General features: G+C 42.3%; 1 protein-coding gene across 3 annotated transcripts in view; it reads left to right on the plus strand.

The window, feature by feature from the left end:
* The window catches only part of ME3 (malic enzyme 3), a 125,631-nt gene that overhangs the window by 96,306 nt on the left and 11,329 nt on the right, over positions 1 to 17,996 (plus strand). For all 3 annotated transcript variants that reach the window (XM_064505160.1, XM_026106069.2, XM_026106068.2), the window contains exon 7: positions 10,679 to 10,788. In XM_064505160.1, coding sequence (XP_064361230.1) covers positions 10,679 to 10,788 — 110 coding nt within the window. The remainder of the gene's footprint in view (positions 1 to 10,678; positions 10,789 to 17,996) is intronic.

Here is a 17,996-nt window from a genome sequence, read left to right on the forward strand (position 1 = left end):
CAGAAGAGCATCTGTCAGCTTCCCAGTGACCTTCTTTGTGTGATTTCTGTGATACAGTGAAAGATCTTGAGCTCATCAGCCAGCTCCTGGGATCTGCTTTCAGTCAACAGATGATATTTAATGTTAAAGGCCAGTATTTAGGTTTTATTAGATTTTATTAGATTTTTTATTAGATTTTCTGCTACTGACAAATGACTGAGCTCCAGATGTGCTGCTTCAGGATCCCTGTGATAATGGACTTTCATATCTTCCCTGTAAATGCCACTCCTTTGGGATACAGCCATGTTACAGATGCTGAGAAGCCCTCTGCCCCAGGCTTTCTGTCTGTGGTTTCCACCTAAGCCAGATTTACCACAGTTGGCCTAGGAAGATGTAGCTGGAGAAGATCTGCTTGGATGGAAGGCAGGTGGTAGGCTCCATTCCTTGTCTGTCAGAGGGTAGCTCAAGGCTACATCTGAGGATTAGCACTAACACGGTTGCATCCCCTGCTTGTGCCCTGCTCCCGGGAAGCCTGGTACATCCAACTAGAGCCTTTCTCAGACACAGTGCAAGGAGGATGAAATCACTCTGCATGAAAACACAAGAATAGCCATATTAGCAATTAGTGCTAGGCTTAGTGCTCAGAACTCATGACATACGTTGTGCAAGAGGGCTTTTTCTTTGCTAAGAACTATAATGAAGGCTGACTATGATTATTCAACATTTTTTTTCCCAAGAACTTTGTGCTTAATCTTGGCTCAATCTTGTATTCTCTCCCTAACAGTAGCTGGTAGCAGGTGCCCAGGGATACAACTAAGAACAGGCGTGCATACAATAATACTTCCTTGGCATACACCCCAGCTTCCAGTAATCTGAGATTCAGGGATTTCCTGCTATCTTTGTGCTTCAGGGATCACTTTCATTGATTTAGCTCGCACTGAATCTGTAGCAGACTTTATGCCTCAGAGCATGATGGCTGTGTTTGTGTTGGCATGAACCTAGCCAGACTCCTACCCAGTGTTAGAAATATTCTGCAGAGTAAGAAGATGGGGAGGCAGACAGCAGTTCCTGTTGGGTTCATGACGCAGCTCCCTGGCGTGTGATTTCTAAACCTAGGACTTAGAGCAATAAATTTTAGATTGGCTGCAACTGATATTCTGGTTGTAGAAAGCTCCCTTCTGTTGGATCACAGTCTCACATTCTAGCACGAACAACTGCATTTTTGTCTCACTGATGACCACTGTCACGACTGCTACATCTGCTACAACAGTCATGACTTCTCACATGGATCCTCGGGTCCAGCTTTCACTATGCTATGATTAACCTGGCAGTCCATGACCCTGACGCATGTCATCGCTGTTCATCTCTCCTTTTAACACTATTAAACTATTTAATCAGTGATATAAATAGTGCTGTTTAATCACATCTTTATATTGAGTTTACCAATATTTTGTATCGAAATGAAATTGAAATTTAAATGAAATATTTTGTATTGAATTTACCAAAATTTTGGTTCTAATTGTCAGTTTTTAAGGGAACACCTGCCTGCCTCTCAGCTGTGTGGAAGTCATAACAACGAAAGGCTTTTTCTGATGTTAAGTATAACATCTGTCTGCAGCCTATAAGCAAAAAAATGTTGCAAGCTCTCTCTGTAAACAATAGTCCACTTGCCTGGCCCCATGCCCTCTAGGTAGTAAACTTATCTCTCTGTTGACTCTTTACATATCTTGGTTTCCTCTTGTTGGCCAGAAACACATACAAATATGCAGACAGTGCGATCCTCCAGTGATATTTCCCAGACACGAATGAGAGTAGGAAACTCTTGGCCTCCTGGGAAATACTTATGCTTTTGGCTGATCCTCTCTATGTAACCCTGCCTATTACAAAGAGCCCAAGAACCACATGAGAGCTGCCACTTAAGGGACGTTCAACAGAATTAGAGGTGAGAAGGAACTGGATCTCCAATAGCAAAAATGAGCTTGGGCATTGTGTCCTGTTTACATGGGATGAACAGTGCTATTTTTTACCTCTAAGCCTCTTCTGAGCTTGGCCCCAGTGTTTGTTTATTTTGGATTGTTGTCTCTGGCTCTGTTTCTAATGTAGATAAAAGAATATCTTGTTTTGTGCCTTGAGTCAACCTTGGCATGAGATGGGCCAGTATTCTAGTTTCATTCACCTTTGTTTGTGAAGACTCAGCTTGCAAAGACCTTGTGGAAATGACTTGCCTTTTTCTCTCTCAGAATGCCCCAGCTGGACCTGGTCCCCTTTTCTGCCAGCCTGGGACATACCTGGGCATGCCTCTATAACGCTGCCGAGGTGCAGAGGCACTTCCCCTTTCATACACAAAGAAAATACAGATTTTTAAGTCACTGCCTTCATCTCCAGTAACAAAGCTAGAGCCTGGCTATAGCTGAATGAGGAGTCACGTGGGAAGTGCTTTGCTCACTTCCAAGTTATTTCTTTTCTAGCTACATCTGTCCTGGTAACCAAGAAAGGCCAGAGCCTGTTTTCTGGTCCTAAGGTCAAATGGCATAGTTGTTGCTGCTCATGCCCATACTGCTTAGCTCTCTTACGACTCTAAAGCCGCAGGCTTTTTTGGTAAGAATGGTCTCAGGACAGTGCCCAGACTCAGGTGCTGGTATTGTTTAATTTGCTACAGTGGACAGAGTCTGTGGTTTTCCAGCCCTGAACGCTGATCACTTGCCAAGCATTATTTTTTTCTGATGACGGGCTCCTTTACTGTAATACTGGGAATCAGAACTTTGGTTACCAGTGTATGAAGCAGCAATAAGAAAATGTCGAGAACAAAGACAAAGATGTTTTTGCTCTTTGCCTGGTTTTATCAAAGACTGAGTAGGAGTAGCAGTGCATCAAAGCAGATTCCTTACATTGTGAATGGGTGGAAGCAGTGCTATTAAATTGTAAATTCATAGAGGGATTGGAACCCCCATCCTGTGACTCTTTCCTTAAAGAAAAAGAAGTCCATTGGACTTTCTTCCAAAAATAATTTTTTTCTTACACATAGGAATGCTTTATAGTCCCTAGTCACAGTGAACAAAAATGCCCTTTTAGTATTGGTCAGCAAGGGCTCTGCACAGGTCCCCAGGCCACCCTTGAAGTCCTGACTTGTGCTATTCAGTCAGATGCTTCTCAGATTTTAACTGCTGCCTCATGAATTTTTTCCTCTGTGACCTCATGACTTATAATGAAGCTGGATGAACTTGAAGAGGTACATACAAATGAGAATGAAAGAAACGTTGCATAATCAGATCATTTGGGCAATTAAGAAGTGTCTTGAATGCTGAGTGTAAAAGCAATGTCATCAGGAGAACATCTGCCTCCCACTTCTGGGATTCAGGCGTCTTTTATTCCTCACTTTGTGCTCATCCGAGAGAGATGTATCCTCTGCAGAGGATACAGACTTTACTAACAGCATCTTTCTTGTTAGCTTAGTGCAGAGATTCAGTGTAGCTCTAGGTTAATTATAGCAGTAACAAGACAACAGTACTGTGATAAACAAAGCGTGAATCCTTGCTTGTTTGTTTTCCAAGAAAGAGAATAATCTCCTGATAAAGATTTTTAGTTAGTAATTTTTACAACAGACTTGTACTATTGTACGTGTTTAGCTCCTAGATTCGTCCTTTATTAGCGTGACAGTCTTACACTATTATTCTGCTGAATAGCATATTATTTCATAAAAAATCTTGTTTATGCAAAATTTACTTAGTGAGGTTCAGAGATTATACACTAAAATGAGTGTATGGAACCATTCTATAAACCATGGTATCCTTGAAGGCTATTTTTGCCGGAAGGTCATTGCAAGGTATGAGAAAAAATGTCAGAACTTGGGTCATAGTTATTTATGGCACAGAACTCAGAAAGGTGCCGATGCAGAGTAACAAGACAGCAACATAATCCCTACCTTGAAAGACTTGTGATTTTTTTCATGAGGAAGAATAACTGAGACAGTATATTTGAAATGTTTGTTTCCAATTCTAAGAAAATAGCTAAACAAATTCAGAGGTGGTAAAGAAGAGCGGTCCCCAGATTGTGGTCCGGCAGCCAACAGTGAACCAGGAGATATGGTGACCGTATTAAATCATGACCCTTGTCGTATCACCAGTTACAAGTTTCAGTATTAATGCTAGTGTAGCTGTGATGGAGTGAGGACAAAAGCGAGGTACTGTTTTTAGAGAAATTAGACTGAATGTTATAGCTGAAAAAAACACACAGAACCTAGAGCAAAGGCTCAGCAGCAGGTACAGCAGAGTTTAGCTTGTAACTCCAAAAGGTCTCACTTTTGCTGAAAAGTGTGTGTGTGTGTGTAGTGGAGGGGAGTTAAGACATTAACTTGGATAATATTTAGTGTCTGTAAAACATTTTGCTGTTATATAATCTCTCCATTTCTGTCCAGCGTGGGTGAATTCCTTCAAAACCACCTCTGTCTGACAGGTGCAGGAATTAACTGTCCAAGCTTCCTTTTCCACAGCTAGCAAACATAAGAATTAGTCATGCTAACTGGAAATATCAATTACCACGAGAAGACATAGGTCTGCAGCGATCCCAAGAAATGCACACTTCAGTGTGCCCAAGAGAAAGGGGAACACATCAGAATCCAGAATCAGGAGGTCAAAAAACAAAGCTTCCTTTTTTGAAAGGGGGAAATAGAAGTGGGAGGTGAGAGAAAGCGAAGTGGAGGCTGGCCTTTGCTCTCTTTCAAGCTACCTTGTCGTTCTAAAATCCCGGTAGTCTATATTGGAGCTTTGCTTTCAGATAAAGCTAGAGTATTTAGCTGTTTGTGTCCTGGATGCCAAGGAAAGGAAAGTATGCTCTAAAGATGAGTCACAGAATCAGGATGAGATTACTGGAAGGAGCCAATCCTAGCTGGCCATGCCTTTCCTGGACTGGAAAACTCAGTCCTGATGTGACTTGCTGCTGTTGGCTTCAGAGCTGGAAGCCAGGAGATGAGTCACGTGGACTGGTAGAAGCATGGAAGAGCTCATGAGAACTGGCAGCATGCCAAGTAGACTGGCCTTAGGAGGCTTCCTGCCAGAGAAGTTTGCAAGATCTCTGCATGGCCACCCTCCATGCTTGCTACAAATTTAAAGATACTGAAACATGGTGGAGTGGATCTTCAGAAATCTGTATTTAAATATTACTTTGCAGTCACTTTTTCTATAAAGAGGCATCTCGCACCTATAAACAGTAAGCATGTTGTAAATGCTGAGGTAGGTACCAGCTGGGGCTGCATTCGTATCAGATCTCACAAGTTAAACAGAGCAAAATTTCTTAGCTGGTTAGACAAAGGCACACCTTACTAAAAATAATTCCTCCAACAAAAAAAAATCATTATTTATGGTTTCTTAATAGAAACACCATTTTTTCCAATGAAACCTGATAATTTTCAAAATTAATTTCATCAAAATCTAGTTATTATTTTTGAAAAGTGATGATGGGAGGAAACTGGTCAATATATTTCACTCCATTCTGGAATATCTCCAGGTACCCTCATTGGGAAGCACTTAGATAACTTACACATGGGATGGAGCAGGGCAAATTCTGTAGAGAATATCAAAAAAGAAATCTAGATATTGAAGGAAAGCATAACATTGCAGTTGAAAGGGTGATAAGCCAGTGCCTTAGGGCACATGTCACATACACATAAGATCTTCCTGGATAGCTGTGGTAATCAGATAATGTGGGAGGTGGGGATTTTTTCTCCTAAATTAGTTGTCTAAAGTTAGACGTCTAAATCAAAGTTAGTCATCTTAGGCTGTTTTCACAGCAACTGTGGAGAAAGAGGCACCTCCAGGGATGTTACCTCCTTCCATTTTCCATGTAGACTGGTTCAAAGGACTTGCCACTGGACATGCCTCTTTCTCTCCAGTGTCTGAGAAGGCAGGCAGAGCTGTGTAATTCAGCATCAGACAGACAATTTTGAGGTGTGTAAAGGTAGTGAAAGGAATCCCATTCCATGATGCTTTTTGTTGGCTGAATTCCAAGTAGAGGCACTCTGACCGCTCCTTCCCTTTGCATTAATAAATATTCTCCACTTTCTGTCCTAAGCTGGATTTTTTTAGCATTGTTGCATATTAAAGCACTTCTGTGTTCAAGTCCCAAGTTGGCTACATTTTCCTTTTGGATGCTACTCAAATACTCTTTGTAGAGTGCTCTGAATTCCTCTGGGATGAAACAGGTTACACAAATCTTGAGTTACTGTGTTGTGGACAAAGGATAGCAGAACTGACTCATCATGTTAATACTCACAAGGATGTTATTGCAAATGGCCCCAACAGTCGTTTTGTTCATACTCCTTGCTAAGTTCATCCTGAGGCTGACCAGGTCATACTACGATAGACTGATTGCGCACAACCACCACCCTACTGTTAGGAAAGAGCAGTAAGAAATAATGGGTGGGTTTCCAAGACAGGGCTCAGTAAGTCAGCTGCCTAATTCATGTTTAGTTTCCATGAGTTTGAGCTACACAAGTTCTTTAAAATCTTCGCAGAACCCCAGTAAAGTGGGTAGTCCTCGAGGACTAGAATCTTGAGCATGATCCCAAGATTCCCACCTGCAATTTTAGGCAGATCTTAGGCTTTTGTCATGACCAACTTGGAATCTTTATTAACAAAACTTTAGTTCTCACATTGCAAAGTAAGGCTCAGAAATGTGACTTGCTCATACTTTAACAGGCTCAGAGGCCATATGGCAGAGTAAAAGAAAATAATCTTTGAAAAATAGCTCAGTGAAAAGATTTTTCATTCCATCACTGTCCTGTCATGCTGAGGAGCACAAAGAGAAGAGAAGTGCTTATGGGCTGCCATACTTTCCTTGTGCTCTGCTCAATACCAAATGGTCAAGGATAAAAATAGAAGTAGCTGTGCACTGTCTCATGCTGAAGATCAGGTGTGTACAATGAGGAGAGAATTCTCTGCTTAAAACAGAAAAAAATTGTTCAGGTTAATTAATACTCCTGCAAATTTTACCCTGTAGTCAGGGAAATCCACCCACCTTTATGCTCTTTTAAATGCTCGTCTCACACACATTAATATTGGCTGAGATCATTGATTTTATTAAGCAAGTCAGTAATTTTACTTCCTCAGTGATACAAATAAATAGTAAGACTGGTGTTAGAGAAACAGTTTCTATAGCAACTAAAGTTGCTTAAAGTTTTGCTAATTCTTTTCTGTGAGATGTTAGCAGATGTTATGAATGGTGTATCATCTCCCAGTTAGTCATGTTTTCCTTGCACATTCAAAATCATAAGAGGATGGTCCATTAGAAAACTGATTTTCCCAGATACTTTTTGTATTCTTTCTTTGCACGTATTCCTTGGAAACCCAAAGTGTTCCTTTTGAGTTCCAAGACTTTACAAAGAGAAGGAGGCCTAGGAATCTTCATAAATTGCTTTTCAGAATGTTCCTCTGCATTTCAGAAGCGATTTTGATACTGGATGTCTCCTTAATAGGTGCCAAGATCTGCAGTGGGGAGGGTTAAGGTGCATAAACGATCTTTCCCTGAAAGACTCTGTGTAACTTGTAAATAGTTAGCAGCAGGCTGATGACAATTTAAGAACATCTTATGAAAAGCAGTGAGAAATTTCAATAGAAGCCACTTGCTGTTTAGCCTTGTACATGTCCTGCCATATAGGGTGAAGGAAATAATTTGTCCTCTTTCTAAATGAAATGGAGCCTAGTTTTTTCCCTTTAAAGTATGGCAAGCTGGTATTTCCCCATTTGAGCATCCAGAACCCGCTGAATTATAAAGCCTGTTGGTGCCCTGGAAAATCCATGCCTAAACCTCCATGTCCACAGTGTGAGTGGTAGTGTAACCGCGACAGGGTTATTGCACAGTGCTCTGTTGTTGCTCCTTACAGCACACTAAACGAAACAAGAAGTTGCTGCCTTGCTGGCCAGCATGCCCGCTCACACTTGCATCTGTGTGCCTAGAGAGGGCTTGCTGAAATCTGATACTGCAAAGCATGAGGTAAGTGTACTGCATAAAGTAGGAGCTAGCACGTGGCATACAATAAAAATAGCCTAATGTTGAAAGCAATTTTTAAACACCCCCTTCACACCCCTTATTCTCCGTCAGGAGAGAGGGAAGAGCCCCGTATTGTGGGGACCGGGCATGGTGGTCCATCTCTGATGTTACCCAGGTAGCAGAAATGATACTCAGACTGGCATTAGGGAGCTTAGTGAGTAATCACCTGAACTTGAGGTCCCAGGGGAATGTTGCAGAGCTGAATAGATAAGCAGGTGATGAGGAGGAAGAGGGGCATCATTTTTATCTCTGTGCTTCTACTGTGCTGGTGAAACCAATACTGTGTGTTTTTCAGACATCTGCATTTCTGAGATGTTAAAAAATCAGACCAGTTGCCTAAAACTTAAGGCTAAAAAATGCCTCTTACACAAAAAAACTTATCTTAGTCTCTTGTATCATCTCCAGAAGAAAGTTGAGAAGCAACTTGATTGCAGCACATAAATACCATCATGGACAGAATTATCTGGTATGTAAGCACCAGTAAAGCAGAAAAGTAGAACAAGAAAACAGTTGCTGGTGGTTACAGGTATATGCTCTTTGCAAGTGAGACACAGACCTTGAGCAGTGAGGCAGAGTAACTACTGGAAGAAAGTACCACAGAAGGTGGTAGATTCTTTGTCTCTTCACGTCTTTGGGTCAAACCTGAGAAGCCTCCCAGAAGTTGTGAATTAGCAGGCACAAACTGTTCCAGCACTTGGTTAACAAAGGGAAACATTATGGCTTGTGATACTAAAAAGGTCAGATTAGATGGTTTAAAATTCTGCCTGAGTTTAAAATCTGTGGGAAGGGAGTGACTGGTGGGCCTGACGAAAAAAAGCACCGTCTACATGCGATAAGGTCCCCCCGCACACACATGCCTTAGCATGAACCAGGAGGTGGCAGTTATATACGTATGAAAGGGAGGAGGCTTTTTGGGGACATCATGACTGCCCATGAGATGAGAGAAGTTGTCTTCAGTCATTGGACCTGCCATGTCGGGTTCTCCCATGTGGATATGCCACCAAGTCACCAAAGTCACCAGAGGAGAAGCTGAAGAGATCCAAAAGGTCCTCAGGAGCAAGGATGGATACAGCACCACATTCTTGCTCAACCAAATTGATAAATTACAAATAACAGGGCAGGGAGGGGGGGTTATAGGGCAAACCCACATCACTTCCTACAGCTGCCGAGTTCCCCCTCCCAGCCTCCTGGGAACATCAAGCTTTGTCCCTGTGCTGAGAATAAGTATGGAAACTGCAGCTGTGTAGTAAGTGGGGAAATATGTGGCCCTCTCTGCAGTCATAGTCATTACTCGGTTGAATCTGAGCTTTTTGCATCTAAATCACTTTTGGAGTCAGACACAGCTCTAAAATCATTGTGGCATTTTTCCAAGAGGCAAACACAGGGAACATGAAGACAGTATAAAAGCCAACCCTTTTCCCTTTTTGAGGCCAGACCGTTTATAAAACATGAGTTTCTCATGACAGATGAATAAAGGAGCACAACTGATGTGCTTATCATTGTCTCCTTGCTGACAGATGTGCCTGAAATGAAAAATAATAAGAAAAAAATTTTGGGCCTTGCCAGGAGAGCTGACTGCCCACATTACAAATGCCATGAAAAGAGCTTTTCATGACTGGAACCACAGTTCTTAAATGGAGCATGTTTTATCTAGTATCAGTTTCTAGTTTTAAGCATGGGTGTCCCCTACCTCAAATTTCAGTGGCAAAGGAGAGAGGTCTGAATGGGAGGTGTGTAAGGCCTTTGCACTGCGTACAGTCCCAGAGAGCCTCATGTCTCCATCACAGTGCCGCTATTTAGAGGTTGCTAATAGTTGCATTACTCATTCGCTGTGCTTCTCCCAGTGTTCATCATGTTAATGTAAAAGAGTATTCATGGCTTTCAGATTTTATTAGCAAAACCCTAATGCAGCCTCAAGTCAGACAAGTGCTGAAAGTGGGCAGATATGAATCAATCTGTAAATTACCCAGTTTTGGGAAAACTGCATACTTGCCCTGACTATTACTGGATAATTAGGGAAAGTTTACAATTATTTCCTGCCTTTCCTTGGTACTCATTACTAGCAGTCATTGTGTGCTCATCTCCTGCAAAGCAACTTGGTGGAGAGAAGCGTGTTACCAAAGCACAGAAATGTAGCTGTGAAATCACATATGGCAGCAGTCAAATCCGTGTGATCATACAAGCAGTTTTTTACTCATCTTTCAGTCACCTGAAGCTGAAAGGGACACTTGATGGTATCCCTTTAGCTGAGGTTTCCTTTGCAGTCAGATCTGCTATACTGTGACATGACAGTTGCGATATTGATTGCAAAACATCTGCTTCAGTTTAAATACACCTCCGAAATTTCTGTTATCATTAGTCCAAAAATGTATACCTGTATGTAGGTACATAGGTGTATATATTCATATCCCTTTGTGCCCCTTGAATAGATGAATTGTGAATACAATTTATTCTTATTTAGAAATTCCACATTTCTGAGTATATAAACCTTGAGAAGTGCATGTTCTTGTTTGGTGCTACCGTGATGCAATTCTGTTTACAATACCGTTATGTTAGTAATAAGGTCTCTAGCCTCGTTGTCCTGGTAAAATATGTATGTATTATCTTATGCTGTGGAAATATTTTCATCCATTTTTAATTACCCTTTGACTTGCAGGTACGGCATGAATTGCCTAATCCAGTTTGAAGATTTTGCCAATGCTAATGCTTTTCGTCTCCTCAATAAATACCGCAACAAATACTGTACATTTAATGATGATATTCAGGGTGAGTATATTTAGGAAAATGCAAACTTAACCTTCACCGTCTCATGAGGAAAGGTGCTTAAGATCACAAGACTGTTTATTATACAATACTCAGATGTGTGATGAACTTTAGAGTTTACACATAAGCATTTAAAAATATAAACAAAAGCACAGCAGTCTTAAGTGGAAAAGTCAGTCTCTATTGTTTCCAGTAATTTAACTGTTCACTGCAGCAGTGTTGTTCAAGAGAGAAAATGGATCATGTCCTTTAGATTATTAAGGTAATTTAGAGAGTTCCGTTAATTTTCTGTAATCTAGCTCAGACGATGCTGAACAATGCTGACTTTTAACAGTTGTACAAGGTTTTCATGACCCATGTGGTCATTAACTGGTCCTGGCAATGCCCCTCTGTTGTTATCCCCTCTATCACATGGACAAATGATAAGATAAACCAGATTTTTCCTCGCTATGGGTGCAAGCTCCAGGGTAATCTGAGAACCCCCAAGAGTGATTAACATAACTCCTCCAGGGCCAAAAAATAATGACACAGGCAAAGTTGGGGTTAGAACCCAGCATGTCTCCCAGGCCCTGTGAGATTTGGTTGTCAGCAGGCTTGCTTAAATGCACAGAGGGAAGCAAGCCTTATATTGATGGCACCCTGGACTTGCACTGACTTTGCCTTAAACCATTGGAAGCAAAGTTTGCCCATCCATTAGGGACAGGATCTTCCCAACTCTTTAAAAATAACCCATGCTTCTCCTACTAGTTCTTTCACCTTTTCTTCTTTCTTCTAGTCCTGCTTGGCATGTGCAGGAATATCAGAGGTTTGTTGATTTAATTATATGCAGTCAGTTGGTCTCATCCTCACTTGTATTTGAAAGAGGCTGAAAGAAATGCCAATGTCATTTTTCACACAGTGCTGGCTCTTTTGTGAGCAGTCTTTCCAGCAGTATTTCTGTAGCTATTACCCATCTAGCAATGTTTGGCAGTGTTGTGTAACAGATTATTCATATCTGTCATGGCCCAAAACAAGTAAGACCCTAGCTTGTGGGAATACAGTTGGTGTGATGAGATGCATGACCCTACTTGAAGACACTTTCCTGAAGATGTTTTAGAAGCAGAGGAGCTTAAGGCATTTCAGAGAAGGTGAGATACATGTTCCTGTAAAAGAAATCTTTTTAGGTGTTCTTTCCACCCACAAAACCTTTGGTGAAGAGAGGAGCACAGGGGCTAGGTTTTGCAGTCTTGAGTGCAAGAACCGAGAACTCAAACTTCCTTGGTGATGGAGATATGAAGCCCATGAAGGATAAGAAGTAGCTGATTTCTTTTGGATTGGTTGCTCTCTCTGCAAATAGAAGAGGATTCAGTAGCCCAAAGGGAAAGAGACCAGGCGATATGGCAGAAGATCTGTGGGCCTGAATGAAGGTTTTCTTGAGGGAATTAGTGTAAATAGGAAGGGTTTCTTAGATTCACAAAGAGAAGAGTAAGATAACATTAAACCAAAACTAGCTAGCACTGATTGCATGGTAGCAGATAAGGAAAGAAATCCTGCTAATCTTTTGAGCAGGCATGTGATGAGTCAAGAGAAACAAGCCACTTTTTGAGGCTTTTTTATATAACTATCAGAAAGAAAAGGAGATTCGAAGTCAGGTTCTAGTCAGGAATGAGGCTGGGGGATATGTGGGGGCAGATGTAACTTGGATCTGCTTAGTTAACTCTGTCTTAGAATCATGTCAGAGTTTAATGGAGTCTAAACTGGGATGAGTAATCTAATTTACACACCCTGATATATCCCTCTGTATCCTTAGATTATATGAGAAAGGTAGGAAGTGCCATTCTCTAACTTCTTACACCCTCCTGTTCTTTGTTTTTCCTGTACGCTCTCTCTTTCCTAACGTGCTGCTTGTTCATGACTTGCCTATTTAAAAAGTGGGAGAGTTTAATGCAAGCTGTGTTTTAAATCATTAGCGGAAATTATACAAAACCCTGTGTAAACACTCCTTATGCATTTTACTCAAGTCAAGCAGGAACAGACCTCCAGAAGCCTGAATGATCTAAGCTTCAGAGCTGGCATTGATTTAAGAATATTGATTTAAAACACATCCTAGGCACAAACAGTGCAAGTTAGGTCAGGCCTGAGCTGTAACCATTTAAACTTACTGCCCATTGCTTAGTGGGACTATGAATGCAAGAGAGCCCACTTTGGCCTAACACGCGTGCACACACACACACACACGCACAGAGGAGGTGTGGGAAGAAAGTATAAAGTGCTCCACTTAATCTCCCTTAGGTCTCCCTCTTGCTGCCCTAGTGCCTACACAAACCAAAAGCACTTTTAAATATTAATGCCTCCTTTCTTTTCTCCCACAAATTACTGTATTGCCAAATCCATCCTACCCCAACGGAGTTAAAATGACTCAGACCCCTTCTGGCTGCAGCCAGCCTGCTGATGCTGAGCGGGACGCCTGCCAGGTACCACGAACTGGGGTGAGGCGATTGCTCTTATTATGAAGCTCGTTAGCCTGGGAGCTAGCAGGAACCGGCTCCCAGCGCCCGCCGTGTGGGAGTTCCCCATTAAGGGAGCACTTCTCCTTCCTCTATGGGGTGATGACATCACTCCTTTCCCAGCTCTGTCTGGGTTCATACAACGGGCAAGAGCTTCAGTTTCAGCTATAAGGGAGAAAACTGATTGTCATTTCTCCCTGTTTCCCAGTAAAGTACCAGGGCAGTGCAGCAAATGTGAAATTGGAGGGATATGAGAATGCCTTCGATCCTGCTTTTTCTACTATAACTTTGCTCAACTTAACTGTACAGGGTGATGATAAGACAGTAGACAACTGAGAAGTATTACAAAGGTGTAAACTCTTGTGAACCCCTGACACAAACATCCTTGGATTCCTGTTTCATGCAAGAAGATTCATACAAGCAGAGAGAAGTTATGTTGGAAGGGACCTCTGGACCACCTGGTCCAACCCCCTCACTCAGTAGAGCTAGTTTCAAGCTTAGATTCAACTTTAACCTTAAATCAGGTTCCTTGGGACCTTTTTCCAGACAAGCAATTTTGAATATCTCCAAAGATGGAGAATCACAACCTCTTTTGGCTACCTGTTTCAGTGTTTGCTCATCTTCCTTGTGATTGTTTTTCCTAATACCTAATTGGAATTTGCCTACATGCAGCTTATGTTCATTGCCCTTCATCCTTTCACTGTACACTTCTGAGAAGTCTGGCACTGTCTTCTCTGAAACCATCAGAATCAAGTCTTAAGTCGAAAAGTGAATCTCCATTGGTTCCAGTAGCTGTTGACAGCAGTTAGATGCCCTCTTACCCTTCTCTAGCCTAATCAAACCCAGGTCCCTCAACCCACCACATACACCATGTATCCCACCACCCTAATTATGTTGATGGCCCTCATCTGAACTCACTCCAGTTTGTCAATGCATTCGGAGCCCCAAACTGGATATGGTACTCTAGATATGATCTCAAAAGTGCTGAAATAGAAATAATCACTTCCACTGACCTGCTGCCTACACTTCTGCTGATGCAGCCCATGATGTTGTTGGCTACCTGTACTGCTGGCTTATCTTCAACTTGTCCAGCAGGACTGCTGGGTCCTCTTCTGCAAAGCTGCTTTCCATCAGTCATCCCCGAGTCTGTGCTACTGCATGGGATTATTCCTTCCCAGGTACAGAACTTTGCATTTGCCTTTGCTGACCTTCATGAGATTCCTGTGAGCCCATTTCTCCAGGCTGTTGAGGTCCTTCTGAGTGACAGCCATTTCAGTCATTATCGCCAATTTGTTACCATCCATGAGCTTGCTTGGGTGCACTCTGTTTTATCATCCAGGTTGTTAATAGACAAATAGTATTGGCCTCAGTATAGACCTCTGAGGAACTCTGGTAACCAGCTGCCATTTGCACTTTATACCACTCACCACAACCCATTAAGCCAAACAGCTTAGCCAGTTTTTCATCCGCCTTGCAGTCCACTTAGTTTGTGTCTCTTCAATTTGGCAGCAAGTTTGCTATGGAAGATCACTTCAAAGATCTTGCGCAGGTCAAGGTAAGCAACGCTTCCCACCTTCCCCTTGTCCGCATAGCCAGTTATCTCACCATAGAAGGCAGTCACATAGGTTAGTCATGATTTGCCTTAGGAAATCCATGCTGTTCTCAATCATTGCCTTGTCCTTCATGTGCTGAGACCGTCCAGGAGGATTTGCTTCATAATCTTCCCAGGGACTGAGATTAGGCTGACGGATCTGTAATTCCCTAGATCCTCCTTCTGGCCCTTTTTGAAGTTGGATGTAACATTTTTCTTTTTCCAGTCATCAGGAACTTCCTGTGATCACCACAGCTTCTCAAAGAACAACCTTGTAATGACACTGGCCAGATCCTTCAGCATCATCAGATGCATCTGATCAGGTCCTGTGGAATTTTATCTGTTGAATAATTCCTGCTGAATTAGGCGGGAGTCCATAGGCTTGTATATTTACAGGTCTCTAAAGTTCTCAGCATGGCACTAGGGCTCTACATACACATGCCTCACTGTCTTTGTGGTAAAGATCCTGTCTAATTCTAGCTCAGCCTTCCAAGATGCGTAAGGGATACTCGCAAAAATCAGTAGGAGTCTTAGGAGTCTATGCCTGGGCTGAGCAGAAGTGAGATCAAGCCTGTGTTTGAGACTGGACTACTTGGCTTGCTGAACTTATATCTTTATGCTTCAACAGAGATCCTTCAGTATTACAGACTAAGTTATCTGAGTGGACATAACAAAAAAGTTGTTCGTAATGAAAGGCATTGAACACTGGGACAAGTTGCCCAGAGAGGCTCTGGGATCTCTATCCTTGGACAAGGCCCTAAGCAACTTAATCTAACTTTTAGGCTGGCCCTGCTTTAAGCAGTTCTGGACTAGATGACCTCCAGACATCTTTACCAGCCTTTATTTTTCTATGAAAGGTTCGTGCTCCTGATTCATCGATGTGTTACCCTCTATATTCACTCACATATCAGGCATGAATTCCTCAGGCTCAGATGTCTGCCTAATACTGAACAGCAGAAGTTGTTCTGCAAGTTTAGTCAGAATTGCAGGAAAATGAAGAAAAGAAATCTCTTATGTGTTATTTAATTAATTGTATCTGATCATATCATTCAAAAGTCTTTGACATACATGGGCAGGGCAGAAAGAATAGTACACAGAAGCATAAACCCTGGTATCTCCTGATTCTGGGCATCTTTTGCAGTCTCTTAGAACTAGATCTGATGCATTGATAGCTTTGACCACTGATTTTGAGTGTTTTAGATTTCTCCATATCCAGCTTGAGATACAGATACAGCTTGTGAATAGACTTGATTTCTAAAATAGGCTGAACACCTGCATCCTGCAAATGAGACTTCTTCAGGGCACCTCGAGATGGGAAACCTTAATCACTAGCTACTTTAAAAAAGCTCAGACTTTTGTATTTCCATAATTTCTCCACAACTAAAGTGGGCTATGAACTATGCACAGGGATGATTCCTTTCCACAGAATCCCTCTGAGTCTTTTCACAGTCCTTAGAGCAATGGTTCCTCTTTTTTGTTGGTTTCTTGACAGAGTCTCAAAATGCCTCTTGAACCACCAAGCACCCTTATCATTATCCTAACAGATAACCTTTCCATAACCCTTCCAGGACACTTTAGGAAGCAGTGTCTTAGCCTGGAAGAGTATTGCTTCCAGGCCTTAGTGGGGGTTAAGAACAGCCAGACTCCAGAACCACAAATCCAAATGGCTGCAAACATTCGGGTGGTTGGAAAGCAATTTGTGCAAACATGGCCCATTTTGCAGACAAATTTCCATGTGCTTTGAGGAGCAGGCCTAGTTTTTGGCAACACATTGAGTAATTTCAGCGGATTAAAATGGTACAGTATCTTATTTTGTTGTTTCAGCTGGCGGGGAAAATGCATCAGTAATTATCACAGGAAACTAAGGGGGGGCAGGAGGGGGAGAGGAGCACAATAGGAAGGGAGCACTGGAAGATACCGTGCTGCAGAACAAAGCAGGCTATGTCCTGCCAGGCAGCTCCTGAACAGCATGCTTTCCCTGTGGGGATTTACCCTGGCTGAAGATAGATGTTCTCAGTCCTGTAGGGATTCACCATTACAAGACCCTTTTGGACCTGTTGTGCCCAGCAGCAGAAGAGGCTTCTGCATTTTCCCTTGATAGTATTACAGTTAACTGTTTAAGGGCCAGTTCCTAGACTCATATCTAAATCACTCGTTGACTGCTAAACAAGCCGTATCAGAACGGCCCAGCCTCACTTTCTTGAGTTTATTGGTGCAGTGCCGGAAGGATCTGGTCCATGTGTTCTGTCAGTTCAGGGCTGTTCCATTTGGTCCTCTTTCCTCTCCTGCTTTTCTTCTTCACTGTTCTTCTTGTTCGCTAAATGCCATTGCAAACTTCTTTGCAGTAAAGAGCATAAAATACCTCTGTATAAAGATTTCTGTGATCTTCAGGCAAAGTCTGGGATAAGGAGGCAAAATGAACGTAATAAGGCTGTGCTCTGAGCTTCTGGATTACCTTGTTGCTATAAAGCACTAACAGAGCCTCCACTGCTGTCATGGGGTAGGGGATGCTTTCTCGAGAAGTGCTGGAAGCTGCCTGCTGTCGTCTGCCTTTATGAACATGTGGATTCAGTCTGTTGGCACAGCACAGTGTGTTGCAAACCCACAGTCACCGTATGTGCTCTCTGGCAGTCTATGCAGAATGGCCCTGTTTCAGCTGTACTTCCATTTGAAGGCAATAATACTGGTCAAGGTTGTGACATAATTTTAAGGCAGTGCAGTTTACAGTCCAAGCACTGTACTGTCTGAAGAGAAAAACAGGCACCTAGAGATGACTTGCATTTGATATTCACTAGGCATCTACTTTAGCTTGAGATCTGCATCTCCGCTGTCAGAGAGCTTTTCATCACACCACCACCTCCAGAGAACATCTTCCAGGTCACCAGTGTTCCTAAACTTGTTACTGGAAAAAGTGAGTTCCTTCCCCGAGCATTGATGCCTTGCTTGTCACTGCTGTTTTCCTTCACATGGTCCACACCATTTCTAGGTTTACTTTCTTAATGTCTTACTGAGGCCCCTTGGGGGAAGGATAACAATAGCCCACAGTCCTGGAGGTGAAGACCTTGATCTGCAAACACTTTAGCAGCTCTTTGCTTCAGCTTTGTTATATTTGACTTTTGATGATGCATTTGGAG

The sequence above is a fragment of the Dromaius novaehollandiae genome, chromosome 1 (genome assembly GCF_036370855.1).
Source record: "Dromaius novaehollandiae isolate bDroNov1 chromosome 1, bDroNov1.hap1, whole genome shotgun sequence".
Classification (NCBI taxonomy): domain Eukaryota; kingdom Metazoa; phylum Chordata; class Aves; order Casuariiformes; family Dromaiidae; genus Dromaius; species Dromaius novaehollandiae.